The sequence below is a fragment of the Schistocerca cancellata genome, chromosome 12 (genome assembly GCF_023864275.1).
Source record: "Schistocerca cancellata isolate TAMUIC-IGC-003103 chromosome 12, iqSchCanc2.1, whole genome shotgun sequence".
In the NCBI taxonomy this organism is placed as follows: Eukaryota; Metazoa; Arthropoda; class Insecta; order Orthoptera; family Acrididae; genus Schistocerca; species Schistocerca cancellata.
In genome coordinates, this window is record NC_064637.1 from 151,189,079 (window position 1) to 151,209,631 (window position 20,553).

Here is a 20,553-nt window from a genome sequence, read left to right on the forward strand (position 1 = left end):
CAATTTTGGGTCCACTCCTATTCCTTATATATGTGACTGGCATTTCACTTAATTCAACAAGCACAATGGGTACTTTTAGCAGATGATACTAGTGCTATAATCAATCCCATTACAGAGAAAGAAACAGAAGAGCTGGTAAGTGATATTTTCCAAATAATTATTAAATCGTTCCCTGAAAATGGACTCGCCCTAAATTTTGGAAAAACGCACTACGTTCAGTTCTGTACAACGAACATGTCATGCCAACAAATGATGTAACACGTGATCAGAAGTCGGTAAATGGGTCAGAATGCTCCAAACTTTTTTTAAAACTGGAAGATGCATATTACTGAGTTGCTCAAACAATTAAGTTCAGCTACTTCTGCTTTTCATGTAATTCTTGATCTTGGAAACAAACGTGTCATTCTCCTGACATATTTTGTATATTTCATTCAATACCTCTTATGGAATAATTATATGCTGTAACTCATCACTTATTGATAGCACACAAGCGAACACTAAGAACAATATGAGGTGTTCACCCATCGACGTCATGTAGATATCACTTCAAGGAGTCAGCCATTTTAACTGCGCCTTCACAGTACATATATTCGCTAGTGAAATTCGTCACAAATAATCCATCACAATTTGAGACAAACAATGATGTAAATGCGTACAACACTAGACGAAAAAATGACCTTTATTACCCATTGTTACGGCAGTTAGTGGAGTTCAATATGCAGTAACAAAAATGTTTGATCACCGAAGAAAGTTTTAAATCTAATTAGAATCGTTTCTCCTGGACAAGTCCGTCTACCCTATTGAAGAATTTCTGCTTAAAAGCTGGTGGTAGCCAGTAAAAAAAAGTTTTGTTGCATTGTTGCATGAGTAGGACAAAAAATAATCAAGTCTCCGTAAGGCCATCTTTGTATGGTTGCAGGAGCTTGCCTGTTCAGCGTAAAATGTCAAATCGAATCACATTCAGCCATCTTAATTTCCAGCCTTCTTTTATTTGTGCAACGAGTTCCAGCTTCACATTACTCCCGCTTCAGGCCCCCTAGTGACGTGTAGGAAGAATCTCTTCTCTTGTACAGTCCAAAGAAAAAAAAAAGAAAAAGAGTTGGCTGTACTTTGGCTCCTACACTGAAGACCCAAGGGAACTGGTACACCTGACTAATATCGTGTAATGCCCTAGCGAGCGCACAGAAGTGTCACAAAACGACGTGGCATGGACTCGACCAATGTCTGAAGTAGTGCTGGAGGGAACTGATACCATGAGTTCTGTGGTGTCACCGCCAGACACCACACTTGCTAGGTGGTAGCTTTAAATCGGCCGCGGTCCATTAGTACATGTCGGACCCGCGTGTCGCCACTGTCAGTACTTGCAGACCGAGCGCCACCACACGGCAGGTATAGAGAGACGTACTAGCACTCGCCCCAGTTGTACGACGACTTTGCTAGCGACTACACTGACGAAGCCTTTCTCTCATTTGCCGAGAGACAGTTAGAATAGCCTTCAGCTAAGTCCATGGCTACGACCTAGCAAGGCGCCATTAACCATATCTGAGAGTCTCACTTGTATCATCAAGAATGCTGTATACAAATGATGGAGTAAAGTTAAGTATTCCTGCAGCTACGTACTTTTCTTTATAGCATTAATTACGTATCCTGTTCCAGACTTCACGCCAGTCGGCGTGAGTTGACGCGTGCCCTTTCGGTTTCCTCGCCTTGTGTCTAGACTGTCTTGTCTAGACACAACAAGTCCAGAGTACGAGGGGGTGAAGATCTCTTCTGAACGGCACGTTGCAACGCAACCCATATATGCTCAATAGTGTTCATGTCTGGGGAGTTTCCTGGCCAGAGGAAGTATTTAAACTAAAAAGGGTATTGCTGGAGCCACTCTATAGCAATTCTGGACGTCTGGGGTGTAGCATTTTCCTGCTGCAGTTGCCCAAGTCCGTCGGAATTAATAATCGACACGAATGCATGCAGGTGATCAGACAGGATGCTTACGTACGTGTCACCTGTCAAAGTCGTATCTCGAAGTATCAGGGGTCCCATATCACTCCAACTGCACACACCCCACATCATTCCAGAGCCTCCACCAGCTTCGATGGTCCCCTGCTGACATGCAGGGTCCATGGATTCATAAGGTTGTCTCCATAACCATACCTGTCTATCCGCTCGATACAATTTGAAACGAGACTCGTCCGACCAGGCAACATGTTACCAGCCGTCAACAATACAATCTCGGAACATGTATACAGTCATCAACAGTCCATTGTCGGTGTTGACGGGCCCAGGCGAGGCAAAAAGCTTTATGTCATGCAGCCATCGAGGGTACACAAGCGGGCCTTGGGCTTTGAAAGCCCATATCGGTGATGTTTCACTGAATGATTCACACGCTGACACCTGTTAATGGCCCAGCATTGAAATCAGCAGCAATTTGCGCAAGGGTTGCACTTCTGTCACTCTGAACGATTCTGTTCAGTCGTCGTTGGTCCAATTCTTGCAGTTTTTATTCTGGCCGCAGCGATGTCGGGGATTTGATGTTTTACCGGATTACTGATATTCACGGAACACTCATGAAATGATCGTACGGGAAAATCTCCACTTCATTGCCACCTCGGAGATGCTGTGCCCCATCGCTCGTGCGCCGACTATAGCACCACGTTCAAACTCACTTAAATCTTGATAACCTGGCATTGTAGGAGCAGTAACCGATCTAACAGCTGCGGCAAACACTTGTTGTCTTATGTTGGCGTTGCCGACCGCAGTGCCGTATTCTGTCTGTTTACATATCTCTGTATATGAATACGCGTGCCTACAACAGTTTCTTTGGCGCTCCAGCGCATTTCGATTGTGCAAGATGTGAGAGTCTTCCTACACACCGGTCAGGAGCCCAGAGGCGGAGTAATATAAGACTGAAACTGGTTGCACAAGCAACATAAAACTGGAAATTTAGATGGCTGAAGGTGATTTAATTTGACATTTTAAAAATAGTCATGTGTTCACTAATGTAAATACTAATCAAACATGTTTCACATCATTTCGATAAAATAATAGCGCAAATGATCTACGGAAATATAACTAACTATCATATGATCGTCATGAATGTTCAGTGTATTAAATGTGACTGTAATATCCTTGCCGGCTGGTGTGGCCGTGCGGTTAAAGGCGCTTCAGTCTGGAACCGCGTGGCCGCTACGGTCGCAGGTTCGAATCCTGCCTCGGGCATGGTTGTGTGGTATGTCCTTAGGTTAGTTAGGTTTAATTAGTTCTAAGTTCTAGGCGACTGATAACCTCAGACGTTAAGTCGCATAGTGCTCAGAGCCATTTGAACCATTTTTGTAATATCCTTAGTGTCATTAATTATATATTAACATTTTGGAATGAAATGTAAGCAAGACGACACTCCATTACGCGTTTTATATCCGGTTGTTTGGATGACGGAGGGTGCGGCGTGTGTTGAGTTGGCGTAGCAAATCAAGTGGTTCAAATGGCTCTCAGCACTAGAACTTAGAAGTACTTAAACCTAGCTAACCTAAGGACATCACACACATCCACGCCCGAGGCAGGATTCGAACCTGCGACCGTAGCGGTCGCGCGGTTCCAGACTGAAGCGCCTAGAACCGCTCGGCCACATGGGGCGGCCTTGCGTAGCAAAAGGCAGGAGTCGAGAGCAGATGTTCGCTGCGTGCAGACGTGGGTCATTGTCATGTGTGAGGGGGTGTAACTAATAGCGCACACACGGTGTGTAAGGAAGTGAGGTTTGATGTGTGTATTATATTAACACCATGTGATCAAAAGTATCCGGACACGTGGCTGAAAAGTTCGTGGCGCCCTCCATCGGTAATGCTGGAATTCGATATGGTGTTGGCCCACCCTTAGCTATGATGACAGCTTCCGCTCTCGAAGGTGCTGGAAGGTTTCTTGGGGAATGGCAGGCCATTCTTCACGGAGTACTACACTGAGGAGAGGTATCGATGTCGGTCGGTGAGGCCTGGCACGAAGTCGGCGTTCCAAAACATCCCAATGGTGTTCTATAGGATTCCGGTCAGGACTCTGTGCAGGCCAGTCCACTACAGGGATGTTACTGTCGTGTAACCACTCCTCCACAGGCCGTGCATTATGAACAGGTGCTCGATCGTATCAAATTCTTCTTGTCGGGTTTCCAGCTGGATCAAACTGTCATCTGAGCACAATATTTCAGCTGTCCATCTGGCCGCCATAATCAGGTGAGAAAAGCTAAGCTGGTCTCGCTCTCTCTGACTTCCAATGCATATAAAGGTAAAGTGATTTGCGAGTGGAATCAGTTATAGGCGAGAGCAGCGTCGCTTTTCTCACCTGACGTTGGGGCCAGGTGGCCCGCTGAAATGTTGTGTTCAGACGGCAGTTTGATGCGGCTGGAAACCCGACAAGAATTTGATATTTCATACGCCAGGAAAGCCTACATAGTCACAGGTGCTCGGTCGTGCTGAAAGGTGCAGTCGCCATCCACGAATTGCTCTTCATCAGTGGGAAGCAAGAAGATGCTTAAAACATCAATGTAGGCCCGCGCTGTGATAGTACCACGTGAAACAACAAGGGCTGCAAGCCCCCACCATGAATAACACGACCACACCGTAAAGCCGTCGGCACACGGACCGTGCATCCGAACGTTGAGCGTTGAGCGTGCCGAGTTTCTGACGTCATAGCGTGGAACAGCACGTTGGGGAGTCTTTCCGAACGTGCAGAGCAATATCTGCCATGTCAGATATCTGAGCGTGCGTCTGAGCGTTGACCAATGAGATGGCACAACGCCACCTACGTCACACGCACGCCGTCTCCCTTCAGTACAGAGTTGTGAGGCGCCATATTGGCATTCATTTCAAGCCTAAATGTATATATGCCATTTCTAAGCACCAGCAAATTAAGAATCACTGGAAAACCCGTTGTTAGTTGTGTGATTCGTTCCAATTAATTAATGAGAAACATCATATTCATGGCAAAAGAATTATTGTAACGAGCGTATTATGAGAGTAGGTTATTTGAAAGCAGCGACACATTGAAGATCCACCGAAAACGCATTGTTCTTCCTACAATTTTTTATAATTAGATTTCAATTAATAACATAATTATCTACGATTAACGTCTTTAGAAAGGGCCAGACAATATTTTTAAGATGTACAAGCCTGTTGTTGGTTTGGCGTAATGAGTAGTGGATGTCGAATCTCGGACCCGAAAGCAAAGATCACCCAAGCGACACAAGAAGAGGCGATTGTCAGCTGAAGAACAGGACAGGGATGTGAAGCCGGCGGAAGACATCGACTTCGTTGACTCGTCCACAATTGCAACGGCCTCCAGTGGCATCATTCACCAGAAGGTGCCTGAAGACAAGGAACACTCTCCTAAATCTGGTGGCCCAGACAACGAGGCGCATTGCGTCGACTCCTGTGAAACCGACCAGCCCCCAATGACATCACAATCGTCTCTTGGTGATTGGGCAGACGATATGGAGGCAGATGATGCACAGCAAACATTGATATCTCCGCCAGAGCCCATGGCTGACATTGAGCCCGGAGGGCTCTGCCAGTCAGGGACTCATACAGTACAGTAATGCACAGCATGCAGATGGATGGCTGTGTGGTGTGTGAGATCACTGTGGGCTTGCACCGGCACACTGCCTCCGCCACTTGATATGTCTCAGTCATACCGTGTGGGAACAGTCAATGTAAATGGTGTCCACTCCACTGTCAAGACCCGCATGTTACACGACATGATCAGAGCGGCAGACTTGGACATTGCCCTTCTCCAGGAGGTCCGTCCCGAGCTGCGTTTAGACCTATATGGCTACACCACCTACAGCCTACCCTTAGGTGACGGTGCAGGAGGAACGGCCATCCTTCTCCGAGATGGCATAGACGCGACAGACGCGACGTACTTGCCGAACGGGCGAGGCATCGCACTCACACTTGGCGCAGTCCGCCTCATTAACGTCTACGCTCCCTCCGGTAATTCGCACCGTGGTGACAGGCATGTCTTCTATTCGGAGGAGATAGCCCCACTTTTGCAAGGAAATATGGACCATTACATAGTGGGCGGCGATTTTAACAGTGTTCTGCGGCCCGAGGACCAGATACCGCATTACGTCCCATGCCCGGCTCTACAAGCATTGATACGTGACCTCGCGCTCCACGACATATGGCTCTTACATCACGGGACCCAGAGTGGATATACGCACTTTACCAGCCATTCTGCCAGTCGTCTGGATCGGATATACGTCTCGCGTGCCCTCCGCACAGCAACCCGTGATGCAGAACTCTGGCCGACGGCATTCACGGACCATCTCGCGTACATCTGCACTGTCACCTTACCCCGACAACTCACAAGACGCAGCAGGGGCCCGTGGACGCTGAACGTCTCCCTCCTTCGCGAGGAAGCGTGTCAGCGAGCAGTCACTGACACGTGGCGTCGATGTATCAGGCGCCTGCCCATGTATGCTTCCACGTTGCTGTGGTGGCTGGGATGTGTCAAACCTGCACTCCGAAAGACCTTGATGGCCTACGGGCGTGACAGATCGAACTGGCAAAGGGCAACATCGGAATTTTACTATACAGCGTTACGTGAGCTGGCGACGCAACCGCCGTCTCCCGAACGTCAGATGTCAGTACAACGCATCAAAGCTCGTCTCCTTCGCATCAGGACCGAGCAGCTCGAAGGTGTCCGCATCCGTGCGCGAGTGCAAGACTGTATCCCCAACGAAACAGCGTCAGTGTATCACATTGTGCGCGAGAGGCGCCACCGCAAACGTCAGCTCATTACGGCGGTAAACACGGAGGAGGGCGGCCGCGCAGTGACACAAACGGACATCGCGCACACGCTCGCCAGACACTATGGGACCTTGTACATGGAAGATCCGCGAAATGTACGTGATTATGACGAGCTGTTGCACGATTTTTCCGCCCCTCGGGACGTGGCACCCGATGATAGTCTGCTGTTGCCCATTACACCCGACGAACTGACATCGGCCTTGGCACGTGGAGCACCGAACAAGTCGCCTGGACCGGACGGTTTACCCCTGGAATTCTACCGCACTTTTTACCACCTTATGGGTGACAAGTGGCTCCAAATGTTTCAAGACCTGATCCGTCCTGATTTCACTGTCCCCACAGAATTCACAGAAGGCATCTTGATCCCAGTACCGAAACCGAATGGTGGTTGTAGGTGGCAGGACTTTCGCCCACTCACACTCCTCAACAACGACTACAAGATCTTCGCCCGTATCCTCCGCGCGCGTCTCCACACCGCTATCGGGAAAGCCATCCACACCGATCAAACATGTTTAGGTGGTGTCAGCAACATTCATACGGCGTTAGGAGCATACCGCGACGTAATTGCTTTGACGGCGGCCTGCAAAATACGAGGCGCCCTTGTCGCCGTAGATTTTGACCACGCCTTCGACCGCGTCGACCACGGCTTCTTACGCGCAGTTTTGCAACGCATGGGCCTCTCTCCGGAGTCTGCACAGGTGGTCCTTCGACTGGTCCACGGAGCGCGCTCCCGCATGATGGTCAACGGTTATCAGTCTGGTCACATTGTTGTTGGACGGTCAGTGCGACAAGGGTGCCCCCTGTCGGGTATATTATTTGCTGCAGCGCTTGAACCAGCTTTACATGGTCTACGACAGCGATTAACTGGTATCTCCTTGCGGGACGAGACCTTTCGTTGTGGTGCATTCGCCGATGACGTGGTGTTCCTGGCCAGATCAGAGGATGAAATGCATATGGCGCTACAGTGGCTACGCCAGTACGGGGCGGTCGCTGGGAGCGTCATCAACGTGAAGAAGACAAAATACATGGATGTCGGAGGGGGGATTTCCCACACAACGGCGGTGCCCTTTGACAAGGTGCCCGTACTCAAGTGTTTAGGAGTGCAATTCTATAGCAATGTCCGCCGCACGGCGGCGGCTACGTACCGCCGGCTCCTACACCAGACACGTGCTCTGCTGCAGGACAACAAACTGCGTCGCTTGGATATGCTTCTCAGAACACGTTATGTCAACACCTATCTTGTCTCAAAACTGAACTATTTTGCGCATATCCTTCCCTTGACGGCTACGATGGCCGACAGATTTCAAGCAGCATATGGACATTTCGTAAGCACCGGTCTGGTTTTTAAAGTCCGATACGCCACCCTGACGCTGCCGCAGCGGGAGGGCGGTATCGGTTTAATTCATGTATATAACCGTGCGCGATCGCTTTATCTCAACACTATGCGTCGCAGGTGGACCTCTGCCCACGCCACTCTGACGGGCACCCTGATAGCGGAAGTGGCACCACACTCTCTGCATCCCCCGGTTTCTGTAGGACACATTTCACCGGCACTAACCCACATCAGAGAGTTCTTGATTGACTTCAGCTACTTACGGTCAGAACTTCCGACGACACGGAAGCCCAGCACAAAAGACTATTATCGCATCTATCAACAGCAGCAACCTGTAAATACGGTCACCCAGAGACATCCTGAAGTTGCCTGGAACACGGTGTGGCGAGCGGTACACACGCCTTTTCTACCTACGACGGTGCGTTCATTGTGGTACGTAGTTGTGAATGGGAAGTTCGCTACTCGTCAGAGGCTACATTCCATACGTCTGACGGACGACCCCTTGTGTCCGACATGCTCAGTCGCTGACTCGGACGCACACCGTCTGACTTGTGCCGCTACCAGCGAGTGCTGGCTACTGACGCAGCGCATGCTGGCGTTACTCTTGCGGCGATTGCCGGAGTCTGTCTCCCCTGATGAAGTATTGCGCCCCGACAGCGTATACTTTCCATCAACGAGAACGAACGCCGTTAACTGGCTAAAAGGCATGGCCGTTTACTACATGTTTTGCGATGCTCCCAAAGGCACACTCGACTTTTGGTCCCTATTGATGACGACACATGCAGCTTTCAGCCGCCACCCGAAGTACAGAACTCGTTTCGCAAATTATTTAGGTTCATTATTTGCGGATCCTCCTGCTCACTGGGGCGTTCCGGGTATGAGACGCTGAAAATGAAGAAGAATCCTGGAGCATATTGATCCTCTACGGACGGAATAGGGGGGAACCCCTCCCAACAGACGAGAAGACGACTCGGACGCACGGCTACGGCAGTTGTAGGATCTTTCTTTGTAATGAAACACAAATAAATATATAAAAAAAAATATGTTATAAAAATTAAAGAAATAAATAAATAAAACAACATCGACAAACCCACTACATCCTCTTCCTGATCCTTCGATCCTCGAACTCGAACACGTTGCTTGGGCGTGGCGGCGGGATGGCCAGGCTTCGGGTGTCGACCCCTGCCCAACCCGTCGTCCTGCTCCTGCAGCGGTTCATTAGATTTAGCCAAAAAAAAAAAAAAAAAAAAAAAAAAAAAAAAAAAAAGTAGCGTCTCTGTCCACTATTTAATGAGTATTGGGTAGGGCGGTGGTTCGTGTCTTAGGTCTCCCGCATTTTTTTTGCTAACATTTGCGTTTTTATTTAGTTCTGATACTTTATTATTAGTTTAATATAAGTATATGCTATAATATTTGATGTTATGTAAATATATGTTCACCTTTTTTAGAGGGGTGACTTTGTTCGATTGGCTTAATTACAGAACAGCTTGCGCTACTCGTATAAAGATATTTTGCTCGTTTCTCTTTTACGCTTCGTAATTCATATGTTGCAAAGATTCTGCTACTGGGTAGGAACAGTGATCAAGTAAGACTGACCTTGGGGTTGTACTAAAATGTGGAAATGATGAAATAATGTTTATCTGATTCGGAGAAGTATTCCAAATTTCTAATGCACTATTTGTAATGCAATTTTTATAAGCCTGTGTCCTTATTGATTGAACATGGTACTTTCCTTTTCGTGGACGATGGAGGAAATTTGCGTTTTAATGGAGCTAACGTGGGAATTTTACGCGCGACCGTTGAGTAAACAGTGTGATTTACGAACTAGAAACATCCCTCAACTGCCGCTGGAGTGCGCTGCGATCGCGTATACCACGTTGGGGCCCACGTACCGTATGCACGAGTCGCATCGTTCCTGAGCGTTCAGCAGCACGTTGAACTGGGCACGCTCAACGTTGACGTTCGACAGCACGGTCCGTGTGCCGACGGCTTAACACAACCGCCTGCACTCGCTGGCAGATGACGTTCACCGGGCATTCGCCATACCCACACCCCGTCATCGGATCGCTAAGTTGAGTACCGTGTTTCGTCACTCCACGCAACGTTTTTCCGCTGTTCAGTCGTCCAATGTTTACGCTCCTTACACCAAGCGAGGCGTCGTTTGGCATTTACCGGCTTGAAATCCGAGTTTTCTCACCTCCCGCCCAACTATCATAATAGTTGCAATGGATCTTGATGCAGTTTGGAATTCCTGCGTGATGGTCTGGACAGATGTCTGCCTATCACACATTACGACCCTCTTCAGCTGTCGCGCTCTCTGTCAGCCAAAAGACGAGGTCGGCCTGACGCTTTTGTGCTGTACGTGTCCCTTCACGTTTCCACCTCACTATCACATCGGAAACAGTGGACCTAAGGATGTTTAAGGACGTAAAATCTCGCGTACAGACGTATGACACAAGTGACACACAATCACCCGATCACGTTCGAAGTCCGTAAATTACGTGGAGCGCCCCATTCTGCTCTCTCACGACGTCTAATGAGGTCGCTGATATGCAGTACCTGGCAGTAGGTGGCAGCACAATGCACCTAATATGAAAAACGTATTTTCTTCGGGTTGTCCGGATACTCTTGATCAGATAGTGTGTGTCGACAGAGAATGCGTAAGACGCTTGCCTGACTCATGCCACTTCCGCGTGCGATTGCGCGGGAGCTAACTTGCACATCAACTGCAACAGCAGCAAGACCATTAATTTCTCCCTCTTGTGTCGTCACTAGTTTCTTTCCATTACGTCATGTAGCTGTTATACTACCACTTTCACGTAACTGGTTGAAGAAGTTGATAGATAACTGCCGAGGTGGTTAACGTCTTCTGAGATATCTTACCACACTCACCGTACATGAACGAACTGTATTCTTTCTGCACTATTGGTACGCCATGAACATTACGGCTGAACAAACGTACACGTAAATAACAAGTCTGTTTGAATGGCCATTTACAAAACAAGTTGTACACGTAAATGTTCCGAAAACTTCTACTTCTGCCGACGTTCGGATGTATGAAATTTTGAACAAATGAACATGTAGATATTGATACAAAATTACATTAGAATACGGTCCTGTTTTTATACACCTGTTTTCAATACATATAATGTTGTGACTTGGCAAGACAGCCAAGCCACTATGATTGGTATCCGAAAGGCACGCGTTAAGCTCACGCAGGCTGGCGTGAGGTCTGGAACATTTAAGGAAGTTAGACTTTAGCAAAAAAGGTCGTAGCTGTTGGAATACTTAACTTTAATCCATAATTGGTGAACATCAGTCTGACGGTACATGCATCACAAGATAAATAGCAAATGATAATGGCGCCTTGCTAGGTCGTAGCAAATGACGTAGCTGAAGGCTATGCTAACTATCGTCTCGGCAAATGAGAGCGTAATTTGTCAGTGAACCATCTCTAGCAAAGTCGGCTGTACAACTGGGGCGAGTGCTAGGAAGTGTCTGTAGACCTGCCGTGTGGCGGCGCTCGGTCTGCAATCACTGACAGTGGCGACACGAGGGTCCGACGTATACTAGCGGACCGCGGCCGATTTAAAGGCTACCACCTAGCAAGTGTGGTGTCTGGCGGTGACACCACATATAATATATAAACAGACATATAACAAAGAAAGGGGAGACGTTATTACAAAAATTTCGATAAGTTCTTGCGTTTTTCACTTCAAATTTTAAAAAAATACTCTGATGAATATTAGGGCGGATATATACACGGGATGATTTCTTTCACCGTGTACAAACTCTAGGGATTGATCGATGAGAGGATACAGAACAAAAAAATGTCTAATGAACTTATGCCCGGACATGCATGGTTTCCATGCTGGAGACCATTTATGCAATCGTACACTGTTACAGAGACTGCGGTCTAATACGTGCTGTACCATGCAGCCACAGTTACAATAGGCACGGTTTCCTCGTGGAGGGCTGTACTGTTCCTTATACTTCATGTTCTAGCGCCCTCTCCTGCCATGGTAGTTGGTAATATTGTGTCCGATGATGTGGATGTGTTGCACACAGAGGCTGCGTATTCGAATCGAGAGCTTGCCGACGTAGCGTTTAAGTATGGAAAGGCAAGTGGCAAGGGGCGGCGGGCAGCAAGGTTGTGTCAGGAGATCTGTTCCCTCCGACAACAGTCACAGCGTTCAGTTTTGCAACAGTGTTTCGCCGTTTGTCTGAGACAGAGTCGTTTTAGGAAGCAGGAGATCATGAAGTATGTACACGAAGTCTTGGGGGAAAATGTCATTAACAACGTAGAAGGTGACTGCCGTGTCAGTACCAGACAGTACAGGGTGAGACAGACGGCCGTGTGGAACAATCTCCGTGACAATTGTTACTCCTTCATCCCTTACATCGTGTGCAGGGCTTATTACCGACAGACTTTCCACATCGAATATATATATATATATATATATGGTGTCACAAAAAGGTACGGCCAAACTGAAACATTCCTCACACACAAAGAAAGAAAATATGTTATGTGGATATATATATATATATATAACATATTTTCTTTCTTTGTGTGTGAGGAATGTTTCCTATATATATATATATATATATATATATATATATATATATATATATATATATAGGGTGAGTCACCTAACGTTACCGCTGGATATATTTCGTAAACCACATCAAATACTGACGAACCGATTCCACAGACCGAACTTGAGCAGAGAGGCTAGTGTAATTGTTTTATACAAACCATACAAAAATGCACGGAAGTATGTTTTTTAACACAAACCTGCAATGGACGAAGCAATTTTTCGTGCAGTTGACGATAACCCTAATGTCAGCGTCAGAGAAGTTGCTGCTGTACAAGGTACTAGGTAACGTTCACCACGTCACTGTATGGAGAGTGCTGCGGGAGAACCAGTTGTTTCCGTACCAGGCACTATCAGCAGCTAATTGGCCTTCACGGGTACACTTCTGCGAATGGTTCATCCAACAATGTGTCAATCCTCATTTCAGTGCAAATGTTCTCTTTACGGATGAGGCTTCATTCCAACGTGATCAAATTGTAAATTTTCACAATCAACATTTGTGGGCTGACGAGAATCCGCACGCAATTGTGCAATCACGTCATCAACACAGATTTTCTGTGAACGTTTGGGCAGGCATTGTTGGTGATGTCTTGATTGGGCCCCATGTTCTTCCACCTACGCTCAATGGAGCACGTTAACATGATTTCATACGGGATACTCTACCTGTGCTGCTAGAACATGTGCCTTTACAAGTACGACACAATATGTGGTTCATGCACGATGGAGCTCCTGCACATTTCAGTCGAAGTGTTCGTACGCTTCTCAACAACAGATTCGGTGACCGATGGATTGGTAGAGGCGGACTAATTCCATGGCCTCCACGCTCTCCTGACCTCAACCGTCTTGACTTTCAATTATGGGGGCATTTGAAAGCTCTTGTCTACGCAACCCCGGTACCAAATGTAGAGACTCTTCGTGCTCGTATTGTGGACGGCTGTGATACAATACGCCGTTCTCCAGGGCTGCATCAGCGCATCAGGGATTCCATGCGACGGAGGGTGGATGCATGTATCCTCGCTAACGGAGGACATTTTGAACATTTCCTGTAACAAAAGTGTTTGAAGTCACGCTGGTACGTTCTGTTGCTGTGTGTTTCCATTCCATGATTAATGTGATTTGAAGAGAAGTAATAAAATGAGCTCTAACATGGAAATTAAGCGTTTCCGGACACATGTCCACATAACAACTTTTCTTTATTTGTGTGTGAGGAATGTTTCCTGAAAGTTTGGCCGTACCGTTTTGTAACACCCTATATATATATATATATATATATATATATATATATATATATATATATATATATGCCTAGTGTGTACTGCACCATGCAGGCATAGTTACAGTATGTGTTATACAAGGTGCGCCAAAAAAATGTATACACACTTTGAACTGTCATAGACAATTTATTTCCCGTTCTACAAGGTTAAATATCTGTGAGAAAGTAATGTTATGTTTCTTCAACAGGTGGCAGCAGTGGCAAGGAAGTAACTGCAACATGACGGACGTGAGTTTCAGCTTTGAAGCGCGGAAGCAGATAATTAAGTGGTACTGGAAGTTTGAGAATGTAGCTGCGGTTCGAAGACAGTGGAGAAGTGACCTCTAGTGGACTATTCCGGCCCACCCATTCAGACTGCACCGATGCTGATGATTCGCTGTCACTACACCGTGGAGTTTCTGCATTCTATCTCCACCTTCAAGGTTAACAATTACACGTCTACGAGACCAATTTGAAATTCATGGAACAGTGTGTGATGTGCATAAAAGGTCGATCAGGGCGACCTTGTACAGCTACAAGTGATGATGATTCCACAACTGCGGTCTCGGAACTGTTTCAGCGTTCGCCTCAAATATCTTCAAGGTAAGCGGCACGTGAGAGTAATGTAAGTGCTAGTAGTGTGCTACGCATTCTGAAGAAAGGCAAGTTTCGTGTGTCCATTCCAAGGCTGGTGCAACAGCTAAGTGACGACGATCCAGATCGAAAGTTAGAATTTTGGGAATGGGTTCAGGAGATGTTGAGACGTGGACCGGGATTTATGGGTAGCATAATTTGGTCGGATGAAGCCCAATTCAGACTCAATGGAACTGTCAATAGGCACAATTGTGTGTACTGGGCTGAAGGTAATCCTCACTTTACAGTTGAAAACGCTGTGAATTTGCCTCATGTAAATGTGTGGTGTGGTTTGTCTGCAAGGCGACTCATTGGGCATTTCCGCTTTGAAGGTACTGTTACTGGAGAAACGTACCTAACAATGCTTGCTGACTCCATATTGTGGTAGATTCTATGTGTTTGCCTACTTTTGTTTGTTTGTTGTCGATGTATTATGCTCGCAGTAAAAGGTCGTAACAACGTGATAAAATTGCCTCTGATAGTGCTGTTAAAAGAATTACTGTTTGTTGCGCGTATGAAGAGTCTTGGGACAGACGGCTGGATATTTTTAGCAACTATCCATACATGAGATTGAAGGTTCGAGTGCTGTTATCCACATCTCTTTCCGTACACGTCGCATACAATCTGAAACAATTCTGCTATTTCAATACTTCCAAAAATACGAATAAAGGTCGTGACGCTCACCTTTGTTCTCATGAAATAATAACGGTTTATTGTGTCTCTTGTACAATTCTTCACATAATATCAAAAGAAGCGAACACAAAACTCTAGTTACCCTTAATTACGGGTAAACCACAGAGAAAGTAATATTCCGAGTCAACGATATAATTATCATGGAGTCTCTCAGATAACGTCTTTGCCACTCAGCTTTCTCACAGTTGATTCAGTACATTACATATTTATTACACTACAATATTCCTTGCCATTCGTGCATTACACGGTAATGATGAGTTATATTTCCAACAAGATGGCGCCCCGCCGCACTACCATAGGGACGTACGAGCATACCTGGATCACAATGTGCCAGGCCAGTGGATAGGACGCAGGGGACCAATCGAGTTTCCTGCACGTTCTCCAGACCTCACGCCGCTGGATTTCTTCTTATGGGGCACAGTAAAAGATGAGCTGTACAAACGTAAACCACGTAACCTGGACACACTTTGGAATGAGATTCAGGTGGAATGCGCAGAAATCTCATTGGACACTTTGGTACGATGTATGGATTCAGTGGTGACTCGTACTCAGAAGTGTATTGGAGCTGAAGGCCACCAGTTTGGACATCAATCACATTTGCAAAGTACATTTATTTTTCCAATTGGACTTTAAGCTTTCCATTTCCAGAAATTTAACATTGCAGATCGGGAAATAAATTTTCTGTGTATACATTTTTTTGACGCACCCATATTGAAACGTTCTTAGCAAGTAGGAAAGTTTTGTTATGGCTTATCACCTTATGATTAGGACTACTACAGAATCTGAATTGGCAATAAAAATAAACAAGTTTCAATGTCAGAGAGAGAGAGAGAGGGGGGGGGGGGAGGGTGGAGAAACGGAGATAGAAAGCGGAAAGGAAGAGACGGAGAGCGTGGAGTAGGTCATGGACAGAGAGAGGAGGAAGTAGAAGGAAATGGACAAAGCGGCAGGAGGGGATGGACGGAGAGAGGGAGATAAGGAGTTCAGGGGGTGTATACAATTCGCATTCATATTACAAAAGTGTGCATTCTGTTCCTTATTTTCCATTTAATCTGGACGAGCGACAGCAACACGTTACAGGAAACAGCTAGCAACACATAAAATCTCAAAAGTGGTACAATTTGGTGGCTCTCCCCTACTTCCACATCTGCCTCTGACTCTTCAAATGGTTCAAGTGGCTCTAAACACTATGGGACTTAACATCTGAGGTCATCAGTCCCCTAGACATAGAAACTACTTAAACCTAACCTAAGGACATCACACACATCCATGCCCGAGGCAGGATTCGAAACTGCGACCGTAGCAGCAGCGCGGTTCGGACTGAAGCGCCTAGAACCCCTTGGTCACAGCGGCCGGCCTTTCGACTCTCCATTCAACATAGCATGCTGCATCCTCCCTAGCAATAAATCCTCATTCCAGGCACAAGTTTAGCCAGATACTCCATACGTTGTTGCTGTTGTTGTGGTCTTCAATCCTGAGACTGGTTTGATGCAGCTCTCCATTCGATTCTAACCTGTGAAAGCTTCTTCATCTCCCAGTACGTACTGCAACTTACATCCTTCTGAATCTGTTTAGTGTATTCATATCTTGGTCTCCCTCTACGATTTTTACCCTCCACGCTGCCCTCCAATTCTAAATTGGTGATCCCTTGATGCTTCAGAACATGTCCTACCAAACGATCCCTTCTTCTTGTCAAGTTGTGCCACAAATTCCTCTTCTCCCCAATTCTATTCAATACCTCCTCATTAGTTATGTGATCTACCCATCTAATCTTCAGCATTCTTCTGTTGCACCACATTTCGAAAGATTCTATTCTCTTCTTGTGCAAACTATTTATCGTCCACGTTTCACTTCCATACATGGCTACGCTCCATACAAATACTTTTAGAAACGACCTCGTGACACCTAAATCTGTACTCGACCTTAACAAATTACTCTTCTTCAGAAACGCTTTCCTTGCCATTGCCAGCCTACAGTTTATATCCTCTCTACTTCGAGCATCATCAGTTAATTTTGCTCCCCAAGTAGCAAAACTCCTTTACTACTTTAAGTGTCTCATTTCCTATTCTAATTCCCTGAGCATCGCCCAATTTAATTCGACTACATTCCATTATCCACGCTTTGCTGCTACATATGATCGTACTATAATAATAACCATTGGTGTAGTTCTGAGTGAAATGCTTTTCGGTAGCTCAGAAATACTGCAACCACGTCAATGCGTCGGCTTTCAGGATCCCATACGAGTTGGCGCGATTTGGATTTCGCACATGTTGTCGGAATGCGTCCTGTTTCGCACGTACGGGGTCGTTCCGTTGTTGATGCGTGGGTGTAGGACGTTCGAACTGGGCGAGGTGGTGCAGGGGTTAGCACACTAGACTCGCATTGTGGAGGAATCCAGCGATCCTGATTTAGGTTCTCCGTGATTTCCCTAAATCGCTTCAGGCAAATGCCTGGATGGTTCCTTTGGAAGGGCACGACCGACTTCCTTTCCCATTCTTTCGTAATCCGATGGGACCGATTATCTCGATGTTTAGTCTCCCTTCCGCGTATCAACTTGTTGTTGTTGTGGTCTTCAGTCCTGAGACTGGTTTGATGCAGCTCTCCATGCTACTCTATCCTGTGCAAGCTTCTTAATCTCCCAGTAGCTATTGCAACCTACATCTTTCTGAATCTGTTTAGTGTATTCATCTCTTGGTCTCCCTCTACGATTTTTACCCTCCACGCTGCCCTCCAATACTAAATTGGTGATCCCTCGATGTCTCAGAACATGTCCTACCAACCGATCCCTTCTTCTAGTCAAGTTGTGCCACAATCTCCTCTTCTCCCCAATTCTATTCAATACCTCCTCATTAGTTATGTGGTCTACCCATCTAATCTTCAGCATTCTTATGTAGCACCACATTTCGAAAGCTTCTATTCTCTTTTTGTCTAGACTATTTATCATCCCCCGGGTTCCCGGGTTCGATTCCCGGCGGGGTCAGGAATTTTCTCTGCCTCGTGATGACTGGGTTTTGTGTGCTGTCCTTAGGTTAGTTAGGTTTAACTAGTTCTAAGTTCTAGGGGACTGATGACCATAGATGTTAAGTCCCATAGTGCTCAGAGCCATTTGAAACATTTATCATCCACCTTTCACTTCCATATATGACTACACTCCATACAAATACTTTCAGAAACGACTTCCTGACATTTAAATCTATACTCGATGTTAATAAATTTTTCTTCTTCAGAAACGCTTTCCTTGCCATTGCCAGTCTACATTTTATATCCTCTCTACTTCGACCATCATCAGTTATTTTGCTCCCCAAATAGCAAAACTGATCTACTACTTTAAGTGTCTCATTTCTTAATATAATTCCTCAGCATCACCCGAGTTAATTGGACTACATTCCATTATCCTCGTTTTGCTTTTGTTGATGTTCATCTTATATCCTCCTTTCAAGACACTGTCCATTCCGTTCAACTGCTCTTCCAAGTCCTTTGCTGTCTCTGACAGAATTGCAATGTCATTGGCGAACCTCAAAGTTTTTATTTCTTCTCCATGGATTTTAATCCTACTCCGAATTTTTCTTTTGTTTCCTTTACTGCTTGCTCAGTATACAGATTGAATAACATCGGGGATAAGTTACAACCCTGTCTCACTCCTTTCCCAACCACTGCTTCCCTTTCATACCTCGTATCAACTAGGAGCTTTGAATTGACTTACTTGGCTGTGGTGTAGCATATATTTTGAACTCGCTTTGGAGTAGCAGACATGGCGCTGACTGCCATGATGACGATGACGTAGACGAGCACCGACGACGCCATGCCTCCCCAGAGTCCTCCTTCCTCAACTCTCGCAGCCTAACAGACCGTGTCGCACTCCGCCGTGTAGAAACATCGCCGTGCGGCGTTGACGGTCCGCATTCCACTGGGCGAAGACGGCTGTGCGCGCTTCGAAGAGGAACAACTGACGCAATAACAGTTCCGGGTTGTGTGCAGCGGCCGCAGATAGCTCTATCAGGAAGCCAGACTCGTATCCTGTCCACACACGTTTCCTCATCCATGCAGCTGGTGCGACGCAAAACCCCCTCAGCTCTGAAAGGATTGGTTTTTTTGGAGTCATCAGTGTTCTGACTGCTTAGATGCGGCCCTCCACGAATTCATCTCCTCTTCCAAACTCCTTACTTGCAATCTGCGTCCTTAATTATTTACTTTCTTCCTTTTCAATTTTTACCCTCTCAACTGCCACTAGTACCATGGAAGTCATTCCCTGATGTCTTAATGTTTTAACAGATGTTCCATCAAAAATGGTTCAAATGGCTCTGAGCACTATGGGACTTAATATCTGTGGTCATCAGTCCCCTAGAACTTAGAACTATTTAAACCTAACTAACCTAAGGACATCACACACATCCATGCCCGAGTCAGGATTCGAACCTGCGACCGTAGCGGTCACGCGGTTCCAGACTGAAGCGCCTAGAACCGCACGTCCACACCGGCCGGCAGATGTGTAAGTAGGCTGTTTAGGTTTTTATGTTGGTAACGCCACGTAGCGCCCTGTATGAAAATCACCGGCAGTGCTGCGTGCAGCCTGTGGCTGGTTGGCATTGTTGAAATAGTCGCTATTGTAGTGTTGGGCAGTTGGCTGTTAACAGCGCGTAGCGTTGCGCAGTTGGAGGTGAACCGCCAGCAGTGGTGGATGTGGGGAGAGAGATGGCGGAGTTTTGAGAGCGGACGATCTGGACGTGTGTCCATCAGAGAGAGTAAATGTGTAAGACTGGATGTCATGAACTGCTATATACAGGGTGTCCCAGCTATCTTGTCCACCCAAAATATCTCTAGAACAATAACAGCTATTGGAAAACGACTTTCACCTGTATCAATGTAGGGCCGGGGCCCATGAATGTACATACCTGGAAACATTCTAAAACGAAAGCATATGTGTTTTTTAACACAAACTTATGTTTTTTTTAAATGGACCTCCTATATTTTTTTCTTCAGCAATCCATAGCATGACAAAGCACATACACAATGGCGTTGATTGCATCGCAATATTCCCATTACATCCCGAGATATTGAGACGCGAAGTTGACGCTTGAAACACCCGACATGCGCTGCTAGCGCACGTCCTGAGGCTCAGGCGTGAACCCCATGCTGCCCGTAATCGCGATGGTCCGAAACGAATAATACGGTCTGCTGCCATCCTCTTGATAAGTATGGAGGTGTGATTACACATGTCAATCACATCGCGATTACGGGCAGCATGGGGTTCGCGCC

At 46.4% G+C, this 20,553-nt stretch overlaps 1 protein-coding gene across 1 annotated transcript in view; it reads right to left on the reverse strand.

Moving 5' to 3' along the window:
- The window catches only part of LOC126109652 (cell death abnormality protein 1-like), a 193,421-nt gene extending 174,228 nt beyond the window's left edge, over positions 1 to 19,193 (reverse strand). The window contains exon 1 of the mRNA XM_049914700.1: positions 19,001 to 19,193. Within this exon, the coding sequence (XP_049770657.1) occupies positions 19,001 to 19,101 (101 nt within the window). The 5' untranslated portion in view covers positions 19,102 to 19,193. The remainder of the gene's footprint in view (positions 1 to 19,000) is intronic.
- Between the last annotated feature and the right edge of the window lie 1,360 nt (positions 19,194 to 20,553).